Below are 16,560 nucleotides of genomic sequence, written 5' to 3'. Positions count from 1 at the left end.
AAGCGGTTGGGGCAGGTGCTAAGCACCTGCAGCAGATGCAAGCACCAGGCGGGACCACAGCATGCTGGAACCAAGAATTTTCAGTAACCACCAGAGGCTCGCCCCAATGACAGTGACAGGGGCCCTGCCTTGGTCTGGCGCCCCTGCTCACCTACTCTACCATCCCGCCCGGCTGATGCCCACATGTTCTGTGCTCTGCTGCCTGCTGCCAACACCCGCCATGTTCCAAGTGCGCCCCCTGGTGGTCAGCGTACGTCATAGTGACCAGTTTCTGCCATTCAGTCTATTTGCATATTAGGGTTTTCTATATATAGATAGAAAATCACCATGTTGTGTAACTTAAACTTGTATAATGTTACTGGTAAATTATATCTCAAAAAACTGGAAAAAAACTCCATCTTTTAAGCAATATACAGAAGTATTACTAAATAATGTATCAAAAGGGACAAGCAGAGATCAGAGATTTATGACCAATGAATGCTTGGTTTAATGCTATCTAGAAATTGCACACTTCAATATGAAATCATTTCCCAACTTAGCATACATAATTTATTTTTAAATGAATCAAGTTACTCATGTTCAATTATTAAACATTTCTGCATCTTATAATCCACAATCATATATTTTATTAGCTTATTTTGAATGTGATATTTTTAATGAAATATTGCTAAATAAGAGAACACCATGTTTTTGTATTATGTGTTAACGTAAGAATTTCTCCTTTTATAAAAAGACAATACAAACTCAAACTGCTTTTGTTTAAAATTTCTAAAAATATTTTTATTTTAGCAGCATATGTATGCAAGGACATAACAACATAAAACATTAAAAATGCCTGATGTTATTTAAAGTCTCTCTTTAACTTTTCATTTAATACAAGGTAAATCTGAGAGAAGCCATTATACCAATACTAAACTAAAATGTTCTCAACAATAAAAAATTTTTTCACCAAGGCATTTTTAAAACAAATTATATTATATTATATAAGTATATTTGGAACAAATATTTTGTCCAATAAACTGATATAAAATTTGTTCAAAATCAGAATTAAAGATATTTACATATTTTTCCTTTAAATATATTTATATATGATATAGTAATTCTTATTCAGGTAGAAAAAAGTAAATCCAAAACAAAACACCTTCATTAACTCCATATACTAATTACTGAGATGACTTCTTTCATTTCTCATTAAGACAACTAAAATTTAACTACACAAACAAGACAAGTTACTATTTCATAAACTTTAACAAAATATTACACACAAAAAACACACTGAGATTTGCTGGGCTTTTATGCAAGCACATAAAATTCTTTCTTCCCAAATTTCAATTAATTTTTTTTAGTAAGATATCTCATAAGTCAAATTTAACTGGAGAGTTTTAAACCTATTTTTTAAAATGATCCACCTTGAAATATTTAAAATAAGATAATAAAACATAGTTCCATATGTATTTTCCCGTTACTTCCAAAACGAATTAATTTTGCCTTTTGAAATAAACTATATCATCTTTAGAACTATTAGTTAACTTACAGTGTTAGTTGGATCTTCATGTAGAATTCGATCATATAGCTGTATTGCATCATCATATCTATTTAAAAAGAAAAAGAAACATCAAGAATCATGAACTTAAAATTTAGTGACAAATGGTAAATACTGGAAAAGATGCAACTGGCAGGGCTTTACATGCATTTATAATTGTTATCCAAGTCACTTTTTATATTCCTATAATAGTAAGGTTTGCTATGGTGTGGTTTTTTTTTTAATAGAAAAAAGTATCACATAAAGTATTTCTAGAAAAAGTTACTTCAAAACATACTGATCTAATTGGGCCTAAATACAAATGTAAAATCTAGCAGCACTAAGAGATACCTTTATGATCCTAGTTATACCTAGAATTACAACCAATAAAACATAAGGAAAAGTTTAATTTTAATAAATCCATTCACAAGGAATGATCTATGTATTAATTCTCCTTTAATGAATATTTATAATAGCTTTTCTTAGTTGAGCTGTTTCAGTTCATTAAGCACCTACTGAGTATCCATACGTAATACTTACTCTTTGCTGGGTTACCATCTCATGAGAGAAACGGTTAACAAATTTATCAAATGAAAAAATACTCACATATGACAGTAAATAACTAAGAAGCCAAAATTAACATTAAGTGATAGAGAATCTAAGTAGGGATATATTAGAAATCAAATAAAAAACTTTCCTTAACTATATACTCTTACATATAATAACCTTGATTGGGATGCAAAGAAAAAGCTGAGTGATTCTGAAATTCCTTCCTAACAATGTTCATAACCCCCAAATCCCTTCCTATCAATTTCTCCACTTCTGAATAAAGATCTTTAAAGAAAGCAAAAAACGATGTTTAAAAACTTTTACAGCAGTATTTCTAAAACCAGACATAGCAGATACATTGTCTTGGGATCTCTTCATAAGTTCCCTATAGGATATTATTTTTAATTTTATATTTTTCTCTTAATGACATTTTCTGGAAGATATCTTTTATTGATAGATATGAATACTTTATATCATGTGACTTATCTTTCAACTATACAGTGACCCCAAAATTTTGTACCCAAGTCAATGTTGGTGATTATGGTAATGCCAATAGGTAAGAATACTTTACCTATTCTTGTTATCTGTAGCAGACTATTGAAAAAAATAAAAGCAGACTGAATTTGTAAATGTGTTCACTCCATGTGTCCACATCCCTGCACACTAAGTCAAGTAGACTCAGCAGTAATTCAAATAAAGAAAATTAGTTTGGACATCCAATACATGGTACTATAATAGGTCTGCTAGCCTCATAAGAATCTACAACTAAATGATGGAATAAAATAAAATCATTAAATAATAACGAAACCAATCAGTAAAGTATGCAAAACAAGGGCAAAATTAATGCTATAGAGCAGAAATTGTCACAAGACAATACATGAGAATCACCTGGGAATCTTTTCCAACTAAAATACCTCTGGAAAAGATATCAGAAGTAACAGAGAAAGATATGAAGCCATTCATTGTTTTTATAGTTGTATAAAACCTACATACATAAGGCACTAATATCTAGTTTTATATTTAAACATATTTAAATTATACTGTAATTTGAAAAATAATTTATGTAAAAACTGAGTGTTACGGTTAATATTATGTGTCAACTTGACTGGCTCACATCAAACATTATTTCTAGGTATGTCTGACGGTGTTTTAGGATGAGATTAGCTTTGAATCCGTAGACTCAGCAAAACAGACTGCCTACCCAATGTGGGTGGGCATCATCCAATTTCTTGAGGGTCTGAATAGAACTAAAGTGGAGAAAGGAGGAATTTAACCCTATTTTACAGCCTCATTTCTGAGCTGGGACATCTCATCTTACCTCCCACTATCCTCAGAATGAGATTTATACCATCGGCTGCCTTCGTTCTCAGCCTCCGGACTTGGACTCAGACTGAATTATAGCACCAGTTTGGCTGGATCTCCAGCTTGCAGATGGCAGATTCTGGAACTTCAAAGCCTCCAAAATTGTATGAGTCAATTCCTCATAATAAATCTCCATTTATATATGTGGTTCTCTGTGTATGTAAATGTCTGTGTGTGTGTGTGGCGGGGGGGTCCTCTAGAGGATCCTAATACACTGAAGGTCAACAAAAATTTTCATTTAGTCAACAATGTTCTGATACCTGTCTTTTTACCTGCTGGGTTTTTTTAAAGAAAAATCTGGGTTACACCCCCACAAACTGATTTCAGTAAAGTGGGAGCAAGGCAACTACTTATTTTTTAAAATTCCACATATTCTAATTTACACAATCATGTATGAGAATCAATGATTAATGATCCTATTTAACAAAGGCACATCTAACAACCACTCTTCCATATAAAAACATTAAAACTTTACTAAGTAAAATGGTTCTACGAGTTTCTATAAAAACAAACATATAATCTTCTATATAATAAAAGCCTAAGCGACCATTACGGCGGAACGACCAGAACGACCAGAACGACCAGTTGCTATGACGTGCACTGACCACCAGGGGGCAGACGCTCAATGCAGGAGCTGCCCCCTGGTGGTCAGTGCGCTCCCACAGGGGGAAGGCCGCTCAGCCAGAAGACAGGCTCATGGATGGCGAGCGCAGCAGCGGTGGCGGGAATCTCTCCGACCTCCACAGCAGCGCTAAGGAGCAGCGAGCCAAGTGGTAAGGAGCAGTGAGCAGGCGGGTGGTAAGGAGCGAGTGGTCCTGGACCGCAAGAGGGCACAGGCCGGGTTGAGGGACGCCCCCTCCCTCCAGTACACAAATTTCGTGCACCAGGCCTCTAGTAATAATGATAATGATGATAAGGCTTAGCCCTGGCCAGTATGGCTCACATAGCTGGAGCATCATCAGGTCACGTGCCCAGGTTTCAGTAAAGGTGTGTCAGAAGGCAACCAATGGGTCGATGTTTCTCTCTCTCCCCCTTCCTCTCTCTAAAATCAATAAAAACACTTTTTAAAAAGGCTTAAAGAAATTAAAGTTCACTGAGTTTCTTAGAAAACCTGAAGCAACACTTAACAATAAGTTCTTGTTACCATATCAATATTTTGTTTGGTTGGAAAGGGATAGTAAATATTAAAAACTGGTACCACTCAATCCCTCACAACATAATTTTAAAAATCATTCATCTTGGACTATGGAATGTATTCTGCCATTCATATATTTTAAGAATGGTTTAAGGACTCATACCACTTGAGATAAAACAAAAAACAATTATTACGCTGATTCAGGAGCAATCTTTTCAGATTTTTTCCATTCTGTCCTGATTCAAAATTAGCTTCTGCTAACCTAAACTAATACTATTTTACTTACTTTTTTATCTATATCGTTTGCTAACTTACAGAAAGGATACAAAAAGATTAAAATGTACACACAAACAAACATGTAAGCCCAGGAGTGAAGGGGTTGAGAAAAATTATATCAATAAATCCGGTTTGAAACAAACTACTACAATTGAAGTACAAGTTAATTATCTTACCTAAAACAACAAGCTAAAAAGGTGAAAATAAGCTGATCTTAAAATACATGCATAAATTCAAAGGATTCAAAATAGTCAAAATAATCTTGGAGAAAAAAAAAAAAAAAAGCTAAAGAATTCACAATGCCCAATTTTAGAACTTAATACAAAGCCACAATACCAACAGAGTGTAGAATCAATATGGTGCAATATATGATAAACCCAGAAATCAACCTCACATTTATATTTAATTGTTTTTAACAAGGGTGCCAAGACAAATAAGGAAAACATAGTCTTTTCAGCAAATGGTGCTGGGACACCTGAATATTCATATGCAGAAAAATGAAGATAGACATGTACTTCGAATCATAAAAAATATTAAGTCAAAATGGGTAAAGACCTAAATATAAAAGCTAAAACTACAAAATTCTTAAAAGATAGGCATAATCTTTGTGACCTTGAATAAGATAATGGTTTCTAAATATGACACCAAAAGTAAAAGAAAGAAAAAAAATAAACTGGACTTAATAAAAGATCAAAAAATTTAGTAATTCAAAGGACACCACTAAGCCAGTGATTTTTAACCAGTGTGCTGTGGCCCACAAGAATTTTTAAAACATGCAATACCTGACTATTAAGTCAGAAACAATGATTTCCTTTTCCTTAGATTGTCAAATAAAAAAATGACAACAGCCAATATAACAATAGCCATCTGTGTGAATGAATCAAAATTAAAACCTTTTTTGTCAGATTGACAAAAAATGTATATTTTGGTGTTTCAAAAAATTCTAATAATTAGTTTATGTGTGCCTTGAGATGAAAAAGGTTAAAATTGCTGCATTAAGTAAATGAATAGTGTCAGACTATTTATGCAAATCATCCTATATAATAAAGAGCTAATATGCAAATGGTCATCACGCCTTCACACCTTCACGCCATAACAGCTCATACACCCAACACTGGGGAGAGAGGAATGGGGACCAGCCAGGCTGTGGCCCGGGAGAGGGACAAGCCACCCGCCCCACAATCCCAGGTGCCAGCAGCTGAGCCTGCGCCTGCGACCTGGGAGAGGGACAAGCCACCCGCCCGGGGGTCCTAGGCGCCAGCGGCTGGGGCTGCAGCCCGGAAGAGGGACAAGCCGCCTGCCCCGCAGTCCCGGGCGCCAGCAGCTGAGTCTACACCTGCGGCCCAGGAGAGGGACAAGCTGCCCGCCCCGAGGTCCGGGCGCCTGTGGCTACGGCCAGCCCGGGCAAAGCCGGCCTGGGTCCCGGGTGCCTGCGACCGGCCGGAGGAGGGAATCTGGGTCCTGGGTGCAGGGTGAGGCAGAGGTGGTTAGGGGCAATCAGGCAGGCAGGCAGAGGGATTAGGGGCGATCAGGCAGGCAGGCAGGCGAGCTGCTAGGAGCCAGTGGTCCCGGACTGCGAGAGGCAGTTGGACATTCCCCGAAGGGTCCCAGATTGGAGAGGGTGCAGGCTGGGCTGAGGGACCCTCCCCACATCCCCGTGCACGAATTTCCTGCACTGGGCCTCTAGTATATCTGATAAGGACCTTGTATCTAGACTATATATAAAGAACTTTTACAACTAAATAAAAAAAGACAATAACCCAATTTAAAAACAAAGAAGATATAGAAATGGTCAATAATTTTATGAAAAGATGTTCAACATTTCTGGTTCCTGGAACAGCAAGTAAAAAGATCTTAGAAGTTGTCACTCCCATCCACACAAGAAAAAAGCTAAACAAACTGGACAAACCAACTAATTCTAGATCCATCAGAGAATTAAAGTCACAGGTCAAACCACTTCTCCCAAAATTAGAAGACATGTAAACACAGATAATCACAGCTTACTGTAGCAAGAAGACAGGACATAAATGTTGACAAGAACATGGAGAAAAGAGAACTCTTGTGCACTGTTTGTGGGAAAGTAAATTGGAACAACTATGTAAAAAAATATGGAAATTCCTTAAAAAAAATTAAAAATAAAATTACTATTTAATCCAATAGTTCCACTTCTGGGTATTTATGTAAAGGAAACAAAAGCACTATCTTGAAAGATATATGCATCCCCATGTTCATGAAAGCGTTATTTACAAGAGCCAAGACATGGATCAACAGATGAGATTGTGACGTGTATACAATGCAATATTATTTACTCATAAAAATAAAGGAAATTCTGCCACTTATGACAACCTGGATGGACCTTGAGGACATTATGCTAAGTGTAATAAGTCAGACAAAAAGACAAGTACTGTATGATCTCACTTACATGTGGAATCAAAAAGAACCTGAACTTACAGATCAAGAAAGCGGATTGGTGGTTGCCAGAGGTGGGGGTGGGGCTGGAGGTGGGAGTGTGTGAAATGAGTGAAGAGGATCAAACTTCCACTTATAATTAACAGCATGGTTACTATAGTTAACAAGACTGTGCTATAATTGAAAGTTACTAAGAGAGCAGAACTTTTAGTTCTCATGACTATGGGTGGTGATGGATAACTAAACTTACTATAATCGTTTCATTATACATATATATCACATCATTATGTTGTACACCTGAAACTAATACAATAATGTCAATCATATCTCAATAAAAAAATTAATAATAATAGTTTCTATACCTTGAATGCCTATGAGGGTCCTACACATATATTTGTAAGTCCCCCCAAAATTCTGACAAGTTGGTAATATTCTCGCTTTACAGAGGAGTGAAGCAAAAAAACCTTGAAGTTAAATAATTTGCTAGGTAACCAGCTATTAAATCCTAAAACCAGGATTATTTGAAGCCAATTCTTATTGCAAAATATAATCTATTTCACTAGCCCAGAGATGGTAAGTGGATTACACTTTTATGTCAAGTCCTATTTACTGGGAGTAAAGGCCAGGATTTATGCTGAGAAGCACTCTGACATTACTCTGAATCTCAGGAGCAAGAGATCTTGCCCTATCAATGATGCTGCCATAAACATAGGAGAACATAAAGACAGGCCTCATATCCGCTGTTTTCAAATGGGACCACACTGTTTACGAGACTCAGTTACCTTTCCATGGCTTCAAATCTCATGCCAGTTAGTCGCTTGACTCTGTGACTGCCAGGGAACTGTCTTCTCAACTCCTGAAGACAAAACTAAAAAAATAATTGGTAAACAAGACTTGAAAAGTAGTAATTATATTACATATACTAAATGGGCTACAAATAAGGCTGATGCTCTATCCACTGAGCCAAACTGGCTAGGGTGTGTGTGGGAGGCAACCAATCGATGTTTCTCTCTCTGTCTCTCTCCCCAATCCTTCCACTCTCTCTAAAAACCAATGAAAAAATGTCCTCAGGTAAGGATAAACAAAAAACAAACAAACAAAGAAATAATTGTGAAAATTAAAGAAAGCATGATGTAAAGCATTTAGCATAGTACTAGCAGATACGGGCTCAAAATATAGCTATTATCATTCTCTATTTTAAAAGCAGCATTAGTAATTTAAGTCATGCTGTGCAAATGTTAGGACTTTCTAAGAGTTTAAGGTATACATTTACAATATTACAAAATAGTATTTAACAATATATACTATGAAAGATATTCAATAACCCAAAAGATAAACTTGTTTTAAACTATCTACTTCTCATTACATACTCTATAATATAGCATAGGAAGCAGATAACCTTCAACTAATTTATCCTCTTCAGTAAAACTGGAATACTAAATATCTACTTCTCAGGATTGTTAAAAAGATTTAAGAACATACTGTGTTCAAAGTACCCAGTTAGGCCTACCTACCCTTAAGAGTAGCATTGAAAGCCAGCTATAGAAAGCATTCTATACAAGCCATATACTAAGTCTTACACATATAATCCATGAAGCATATTAAATATAAAATAAAATTAGTTTAAATACCTACCAATGCCAAATCATCCCGACCATAGTCTAGAGCTGCAATCATCACCTGTTCATATATGATCCAAACTAGATACATAGAGAAAAAAAACTAAATTTACTATAAAATCTCCCAACAAAAACGAGATAATGAACTCTTCCTGTTTGGTATTTTAGAGAAAAGTACTTATAACTGAAAATTGATTTACTGTATTTTATCAGCAATTAAGAAAAGAAGGTATTCTTATATGCTTCAGCAATGTAAAATATTTCAGTATCTTATCAAGTAAAAAAAAATTTCCAATTATCTAATACCTTTACTGTTCTAAAGGATTCTTTACGAAATACATTTTGACCAGACCAGGACTGCAGCCCTATGAGCTTTAAAACAAAAAGGCCTATCTGATAGCTTTACTTCTAACAGAAATTATAAAGCCTTCTCAAAATAAAGTATCATTAGTCTTCCTGAGAAGTTTTTAAAAAGTGACAATCACAGATAGATTGCTATAAACACTAGAAAAAATAAGATTTTTTTTAAAAAAAACTAAGAATGGTAAATAGACATGTGCCAAACATAAAGATAATAAATTAAAAAACTTACTATCATCTCCAAGCTTAGAAGCATATTCATTAATTAATTCCTCTCCAACTTCCACAATTTGCTCACTATTTCTTGAGTTTTCATCTCTCCATTTTCTCATTTTATCTCGCATTTCTGAAAACACAAAACTTGTTATAATGTATATATATATACATATATATATTTGATCAATGTCAAAATTACTAAAATGAAGTCAAATTTTTTGATAAAGAAAATAAACTCACATTAATATAAAAGTCCATGTATCTCAAAGTTCATAAAGCAGAATACCAATTTAATAAGAAAGACAGATCCTTTGGAAGACTACAAATATATTATAAATAATACAACTATCTTTAAAAGTAATGAATGGCATTGTGCTAGGTATCCTATCTATATCCTGCCCAAATACCCTAACCTCAATGAACCCTCCTTATAACTCTGTCCCACCTCCAAATCACTAAATAATAACTCCTCTAATAAACCTCAATAATTTTCAACTGGCTGAATAAATAAACCACATATTCTACTTTTTCTATAGATCCTAATAGAGACTAGGAGAATGTTAGATGTACTATATAAACATGTGATCACTTCTCCTATAATGAGATTTACAGTACTCTTTGAACTAACCATTTAAACAACTTTAGTTCATTATATGATTCAAAGGAATTCCTGAGGACCTAGGTCCAACTGACAGCCCTCATAGAAATATATAAAGAAATTATTCCAACACTAGAAAAATTACTTAGTTTTTTTGGTAACAATTTATTAATGTTTATTATTAATCTAATTAACCATTCATTTAGTCAGCAAATAAATACTGAGTTCCTCTCATAAATCAGGCACTAGATCAAGAGGCCTGGTCCCACCCTTCATTCTAGGAGAGAGAAAATTTTACAATTTAACACAAGTGGGTAAGTGCTTCAAGAGTATAAAAACACATAGTTTAAAGGACAAGGGGTAGGTTTCGTTGCTTTTTTGGTTTTTGTTCTTTTTCTTTCCCTTTTTTAAATTTTGGTGGAGGGATGGGGAAAGGCTGTGGGATAGTCAAGGAAAACTCTCTAAAATATGTGACTGTTGAGGGGAAATTTTGAGAAATGATAAAGTACAATGGGGACAAGAGTGGGACAATGAGGAAAGAACACTCCTAGTGGAAGGAACAGCACGTGTCCAGCCCTAATGCAAGAGGAGCATGGCACACTTACGGAATTCAACAAAAGGCAGCACTGTCAGCGCTGAAAGACAGAACAGTTTAACACAAAGCTGGAGACAGGTCGGAGCTAGATCATCTTTCCTATACAGCACTTAGTTTAAAAGCACTTTCCCGTGTGTTCTCTCTGGTTCCTCAACAAACCTGTGAAGTAGTTATTATTCTAGACTGCCCACAGGGCAGTCCAAGTGACTTAGTTCAATCTCCTTGTCTGATGGTACACACCTACTCATTCCTTAAGATTATATACATGATACTATCATCTAAGAAACTTATTTTTTTTAAATATATATTTTATTGATTTTTTACAGAGAGGAAGGGAGAGGGATAGAGAGTTAGAAACATCGATGAGAGAGAAACATCGATCAGCTGCCTCCTGCACACCTCCTACTGGGGATGTGCTGGAAACCAAGGTACGTGCCCTTGACCGGAATCGAACCTGGGGCCCTTCACTGAGCCAAACCAGTTAGGGCTAAGAAACTTATATTGAACATAGTTTCCAAACAGCACTTTCTAAAAATAAAAAGCATGACATATTCAAAACATTTTCAAAAAAACATTAAAAATAACAGCCACCTATCTACCATCCAACTTAAGAAATATTTCCTGAGAAGCCTTTTAAAACTACCTATTGACAGGTTTGTCCTCATTAGACGGTGAACTCCGTGAAGGTAGGGACTGTATGCTGCTTAATTTCATATATCCAAGATAGAGCACTAAGCGCTTTTCTTGTTTAATATCGTGGAATTCTCTGATATGGGTAGAAACACTGAGATTCACAGTAGGCAAGAGGCCACAAAACCAATAATCATTGAACTCAATTCAAGTATAAAGGAATTTTACCTTTTCCCATACATGTTTGCAACTCTGTAATCCTAGAGATATTTATTCACCCTGGGTGAATATAACTTTCAGTACACATGTTATCAGGCCATTGTTTAACCACTGGAACAAGGCATCCCTTAAACGCATAAGCTGTTTAAGTCTCCTGTTAAACGCTGGGAATATGAATTTCAAATACAGATATTTCATGAGTTGGAGAAACTCAAGGCTCTTCTCAAGTATGTTTCCCGCTCAAGTTTTTCAGAAGGGAAAAATCTGTTCCAAAACTGGTCCAAAGTTTGCTTCCAGACTTAAAGAACACACTTCACCTTACATTAAACTAGGATGGGGAAGAAGTCCATCACACTTGAGCACATGCCCAAGATACCGGTCCTTTTCCCCTTTAGAAAAGACATTCCTGCGGGAGTAAGAAGTTCTGTTGTGTATGTAAATGTGTTCTGAGGAGTGGAACAAGGAGTCATTAAAAAGGGAAGATATCAGAAATTCAGCCTTGAAGAGGAAACGAGACGTAAAGTCGCATGCAGAAGAAGGGAGATCTGTGAGTTCGTGGGTCTCCTACACACCTTTTCTGCACAAAGCTGTAAGCCTTACTACACAGCGCTCGATCAAAGGGCCTTCCAGGTCCTGGATTTCTTGGCCGCAGGAACCTATCCCGCCCTCTCCGCGCCGCCCAGAAGCCCCAGGTCCCTCCCGCCTCAGAAGAGAAGCTGCCCTGGGCCCCTGAATTGGTCTAGGATGAACACAAGCGGTGGGGACACAAGCGCTGACACCGCTGGGTGGCCGGGCCAAGCAAGATACAGGCCAGCCTCCACCTCCTCCTTGGCCACCACCTCAACTCAGCCCGTTCAGAGAGCTGCAGTGCGGGAAGAAAGAGCAGAGAACTCAGCCCTCCAAGGGCGCTAGGTGTCCCGCACCCGTTCCCAGGCCTTTTGGTCTTTTCGCGCCCGCTCCACCTTCTGTTACCTTCCCAAGTGACATCGTAAAGCTCTGACACCTTCGCCATCTTCTCAGAACCTAGAGGCAGCTGGGGAAGGGGGCGGAGACACGCGATCACGTGACCTGAGACCGGGTGGTGGCGAATTACGACACCATTTCTCATTGGTTGAGAAAGCACAGGGGGGCGGGATCCGCCGCGCACGTGCACGCGGCTTTGAGGAGGGGCTGTCGGGCCAGGGGGCGGGGCGAGCTGGGCGGTGCACGGGCGGTACCAGGACGTTGAAGACGCCCACGCCGGGTAAGGGGGCGGGGCGAGCTGGGCGGGACCCGCGGCGCTGGGCGGTTGAGGACGCCCAGGCGGCTGAGCTTGGTTGGCGTGAGGTGTGTGTTTTTTACCACGGAGTTTTAACGAATGCGGGATTTTTAATGTGTGCACTTCTGGTTTTTCCCTTTTCTCCACCTCCTAGGTGTGTTCATCCTCTTCCTACTCCCTAATCAGTTCCTTGTTCTCATGGCCTGCTGCAGCGCCACGTTCTGCCCGAATCCTTTGTTTGTCCCCAACTTTCCTTCTTCCTCAGCGGCAATCTCTCTCCATTTATTTTTTAATGTTCGACTAAACTGATACTAAGTTTTTCCCTAAGTCTCTTTGAGGGACTAGGTGGGGTTCGGCCTTTGCCTGTTACGTACTGTGGACAGAAAGGGGCCGCATGCTAACCTGACTACCTCGGGGAAGGCCTGCGTGGGGCCTTGCAAACTCAGATACCTAAAGGAACCTCTGAAGATGGGCTGAAATTAAAACTGTTTTAACTAAGCAGTTTATGGTGGGTAGTCCTGTCCGAGGTGGGCATCTTCCGTGACCAAGGTCAGTCTTTACCTTAGCTGAGGCTGTCTATTGTCTTTTTGCATCTACAAGAACATATCGTTGCAATGTCAAAAGTAATTTTCCTTTTCCCTGGACCCCTCAAAGCATAGGCACCACTCTGGGGAGACCACAGATCCTCTCATTGTCATTAATTATTGACTGTTAACTGTCCTATACCCACCTATGTAAAAGAAGCATGTGTCTATCATTTTCCTTTTCATCCATTCCCGGAGGTTTCCCCACTTTGCTTTCTCCCACCTCCCTAATCTATCACCGGTGGATTTCATGAAACCCACATATGTCTCCTCTTTTGATTGTAATGTACAAAGTAAGGTGCAAAACGGCCGTTCTCAGAGCATTATCTCAATCGGTTGAGATTTTGCTTCCCAGCAGTTGTCTACAGTTTGGCACAAATAAGCTCATTAAAATTCTTCACGGGTTTGAATGTTTCTTAAATTGACAGTACCTGTGGCCTAGGGCTTCTTTATGTCCCGTTACATGTCTTTGTGCCACCCATATCCTTATATCCTAACACTCCGAGGACCAGTCTGCCTGTCCCTCTGGATTAAACTCCATCAGAGCAGCCAATATGCAAATGCTTATGAATAAATGAAATACTGAATAAATGAGACCATCGCAAACCCCACGCTTCGCTCCTCTTAACCTCACAACGGGAACCTCCTTCCCTACCTTTCCCACCTGGCAAATTGCTATCAGGAACCTTTGGATCTAGCCAGGGAGAAATGTCTGGAGTGGAAGCCAAAAATTGGAAAGTCATAAGCATATATTTAATATTTGAAGCAATGAGAACACGAAATTATAAAGGGGGCAATATGTGAAGTGAGGAAAGAAGGCTAACAATTCCTGCATAACAGACATAATTAAGAGTTCATGAAAAGATGCAATCAACATTGAAAAGAAAAAAAGAGTCCTATCCCACAAGCTAAGAAAGTAGAGTTAAAAAAAGACAAACAGCCAATTAGTTTTACCTCTCCCAACTTCTTACCATAGTATGTGGCATACATATACAAATTAATATTTGTACTAAGTTGTTGATGCCCAACATTTTGTTGGACTTTTTGAGGAGATAAAAGGCCAAGAAGATTTCTTTTAAAAATGTACAATGTATATCAATTAATGGTTACAACTAATTGAGGGTGTAAATATTTTCTAGTTACTTAAATGCCCTTATAGCTAGCTACTTATTGTCTATTAGGCGATAAATCATATTTGACTCTAGGTTGAAAAAGCTCATTTTCAGAATTTTTGAGCTGAAATACAGAGTAATCTCATTGTAGGCTTAGAACAGTGGTTCCCAGCGTGGAGCACACCCCACAGGGAGGCAGTTTGATTTTTAAGGGGGGCAGTTTGAGAATGAGTTACTAACAATGAATTTTTTGCATTTCTTACGGTTCTAGGGGCCTTGTGACATATTTATGCATTTTAGTTCTCTATTACATGCTTTGAAACTTTATTTTCCATTTTTTCATATTATTATTTTTTTTAACAATTCCTTAGTGATTTCTTCCTCAGCACTTCAACTATCCTTTTGTTCTTTTATTTTCCTCTTTCATGGATGCCATGTTCTTTGGAAGCTTGTTTAGACCAAGTTAATGGCCTTTTAGGCTTCCTCCATGTGAATAGGAGTTCACTTGCTGAATAATAAGAGTAATATGTCACGTGGGGAGGGGCATCAGGATTTTAGAGATGCTTAGTTGGGGCATGGCCAAAAAATGGTTGGGAACCACTGTCTTAGAAGGTACTTATGATTCTTTAGAACAATATTTTTTAAAGTTTTCTGCTTGCAGCCATACTAAGGAATACATTTTACATCATCATACAGTATGTATACATATACTTAAAGCTGAAAATTTACAAACTAGCCTTACAATATGTCTTGTCCTCTATATTTTCTACTCAAATTGAGTCAATTCCATTTTATTTTATAAAAATACTAGTTGTGCCCCACTAATGGAGTAATGACTCATATTTTGAAAAAACACTAATGGACACTGTACATGTGTCCTAATCTGAGACCCTGAAGTGAAATGATTTTTCTCAAGTTCTTGCCACTAGTAGGTAAAAAAATGGGAAATTCATATGGAGGAGATGAATTATTTAGATCATGGATGAAAAATGAAGCTTTTATAGGAAAAATGTTTTTAAGGGAACATTTGTCACCAATAGTACACTCTGAAGTGGGGAAAAGTGATTGTTTCCATATAGTAACATTTCAAATATCTAATAAAACCTGCCTTCATCAGGCACACTCAGGAAAAAACTGGTATGTCTGTGACAGTATTCCTTTTTTATAGACTTCTTTAAATTTTTGTACTGTAATTATAATGTAAATAAAAAAGAAATAGCTTTTATAGATAAAACCATAACCCTGAAAATGTAAACATTATGTTTTCTATAAATCTACCTTTACAAGATGTTCTCAAAGTTTTGCCTTTACCGTCTTACTCCTTTGAAAAAGAGTTTTCATTCATGAATGTTAAAAATATGTAATACAGTTTCTCTGATGGAACACTGCCTAAAATGGTGACAAATATCAAGGAAATATCAAAGCAGCTAAATATTAGACTGCAGTTTCAGACACCGTTGGAAATACTATCTCATTTAATGGTCTTAAAAGCACCATGAAAAAGGCACATGACTATGATATGCTTTTTATTTTTAAGGTGAAGCTTTTTTCCCCCTCCACTATCATGTTTGAATAGTTAGAATGATAATTCATTAGAGTGAACTAGGGTCAAAAAGGAATAACTTTGAATAAGCCCACATTTTCTTTGAGATGGTATAAGCTTTGATTATTTATCAAGCCAGACTGACCCACAAAACACTCTAGAGTGCTTCTCTTTTATGGCCAGGGTTTACTTAATTAAATTTATATTTTCAGACATTATGAAAGACTAAAACAACTAATTGAATAAACCTGTGACATTTATAAAATGGACATTGGCCCTTGCTGGCATCCCTCAGTGATTGGAGTGTCAGCCCGTGCACTGAGGGCTCCCGGGTTCGATTCCCAGTCAAGGGCATATACCTGGGTTATGGTTTTTGCTCCCCAACCCCTGGTCGGGGCACCAGCAGGAGGCAACCAATTGATGTGTCTCTCTCACATCAATGTTTCTCTCTTTTTTTCTCTCTTTCCCCGTTTCCCCCTCTCCCTCTCTCTCCTCCTCCCTCCTTCCCTTCTACTCTCTCTGAAAAGCAATAGAAAAAATAGTGAGGATTAACAAAAATAATAAATAAAATAA

The 16,560-nt window shown here is 37.4% G+C and overlaps 1 protein-coding gene across 1 annotated transcript in view; it reads right to left on the bottom strand.

Annotated features, from left to right (window-relative positions):
* Positions 1-12,577, bottom strand: part of EMC2 (ER membrane protein complex subunit 2) — a 42,696-nt gene extending 30,119 nt beyond the window's left edge. The window contains exons 1-5 of the mRNA XM_080646193.1: positions 12,463-12,577; positions 9,465-9,578; positions 8,889-8,953; positions 8,036-8,121; positions 1,535-1,592 (exon numbers count right to left, since the gene is read on the bottom strand). Coding sequence (XP_080502319.1) covers positions 1,535-1,592; positions 8,036-8,121; positions 8,889-8,953; positions 9,465-9,578; positions 12,463-12,502 — 363 coding nt within the window. The 5' untranslated portion in view covers positions 12,503-12,577. The remainder of the gene's footprint in view (positions 1-1,534; positions 1,593-8,035; positions 8,122-8,888; positions 8,954-9,464; positions 9,579-12,462) is intronic.
* Between the last annotated feature and the right edge of the window lie 3,983 nt (positions 12,578-16,560).

Source organism: Plecotus auritus (assembly GCF_963455305.1).
Source record: "Plecotus auritus genome assembly, chromosome: 11".
Taxonomy (NCBI): domain Eukaryota; kingdom Metazoa; phylum Chordata; class Mammalia; order Chiroptera; family Vespertilionidae; genus Plecotus; species Plecotus auritus.
Note: the sequence above shows the minus strand (reverse complement) of the source record. Positions and strands in the feature narration are given on the sequence as shown.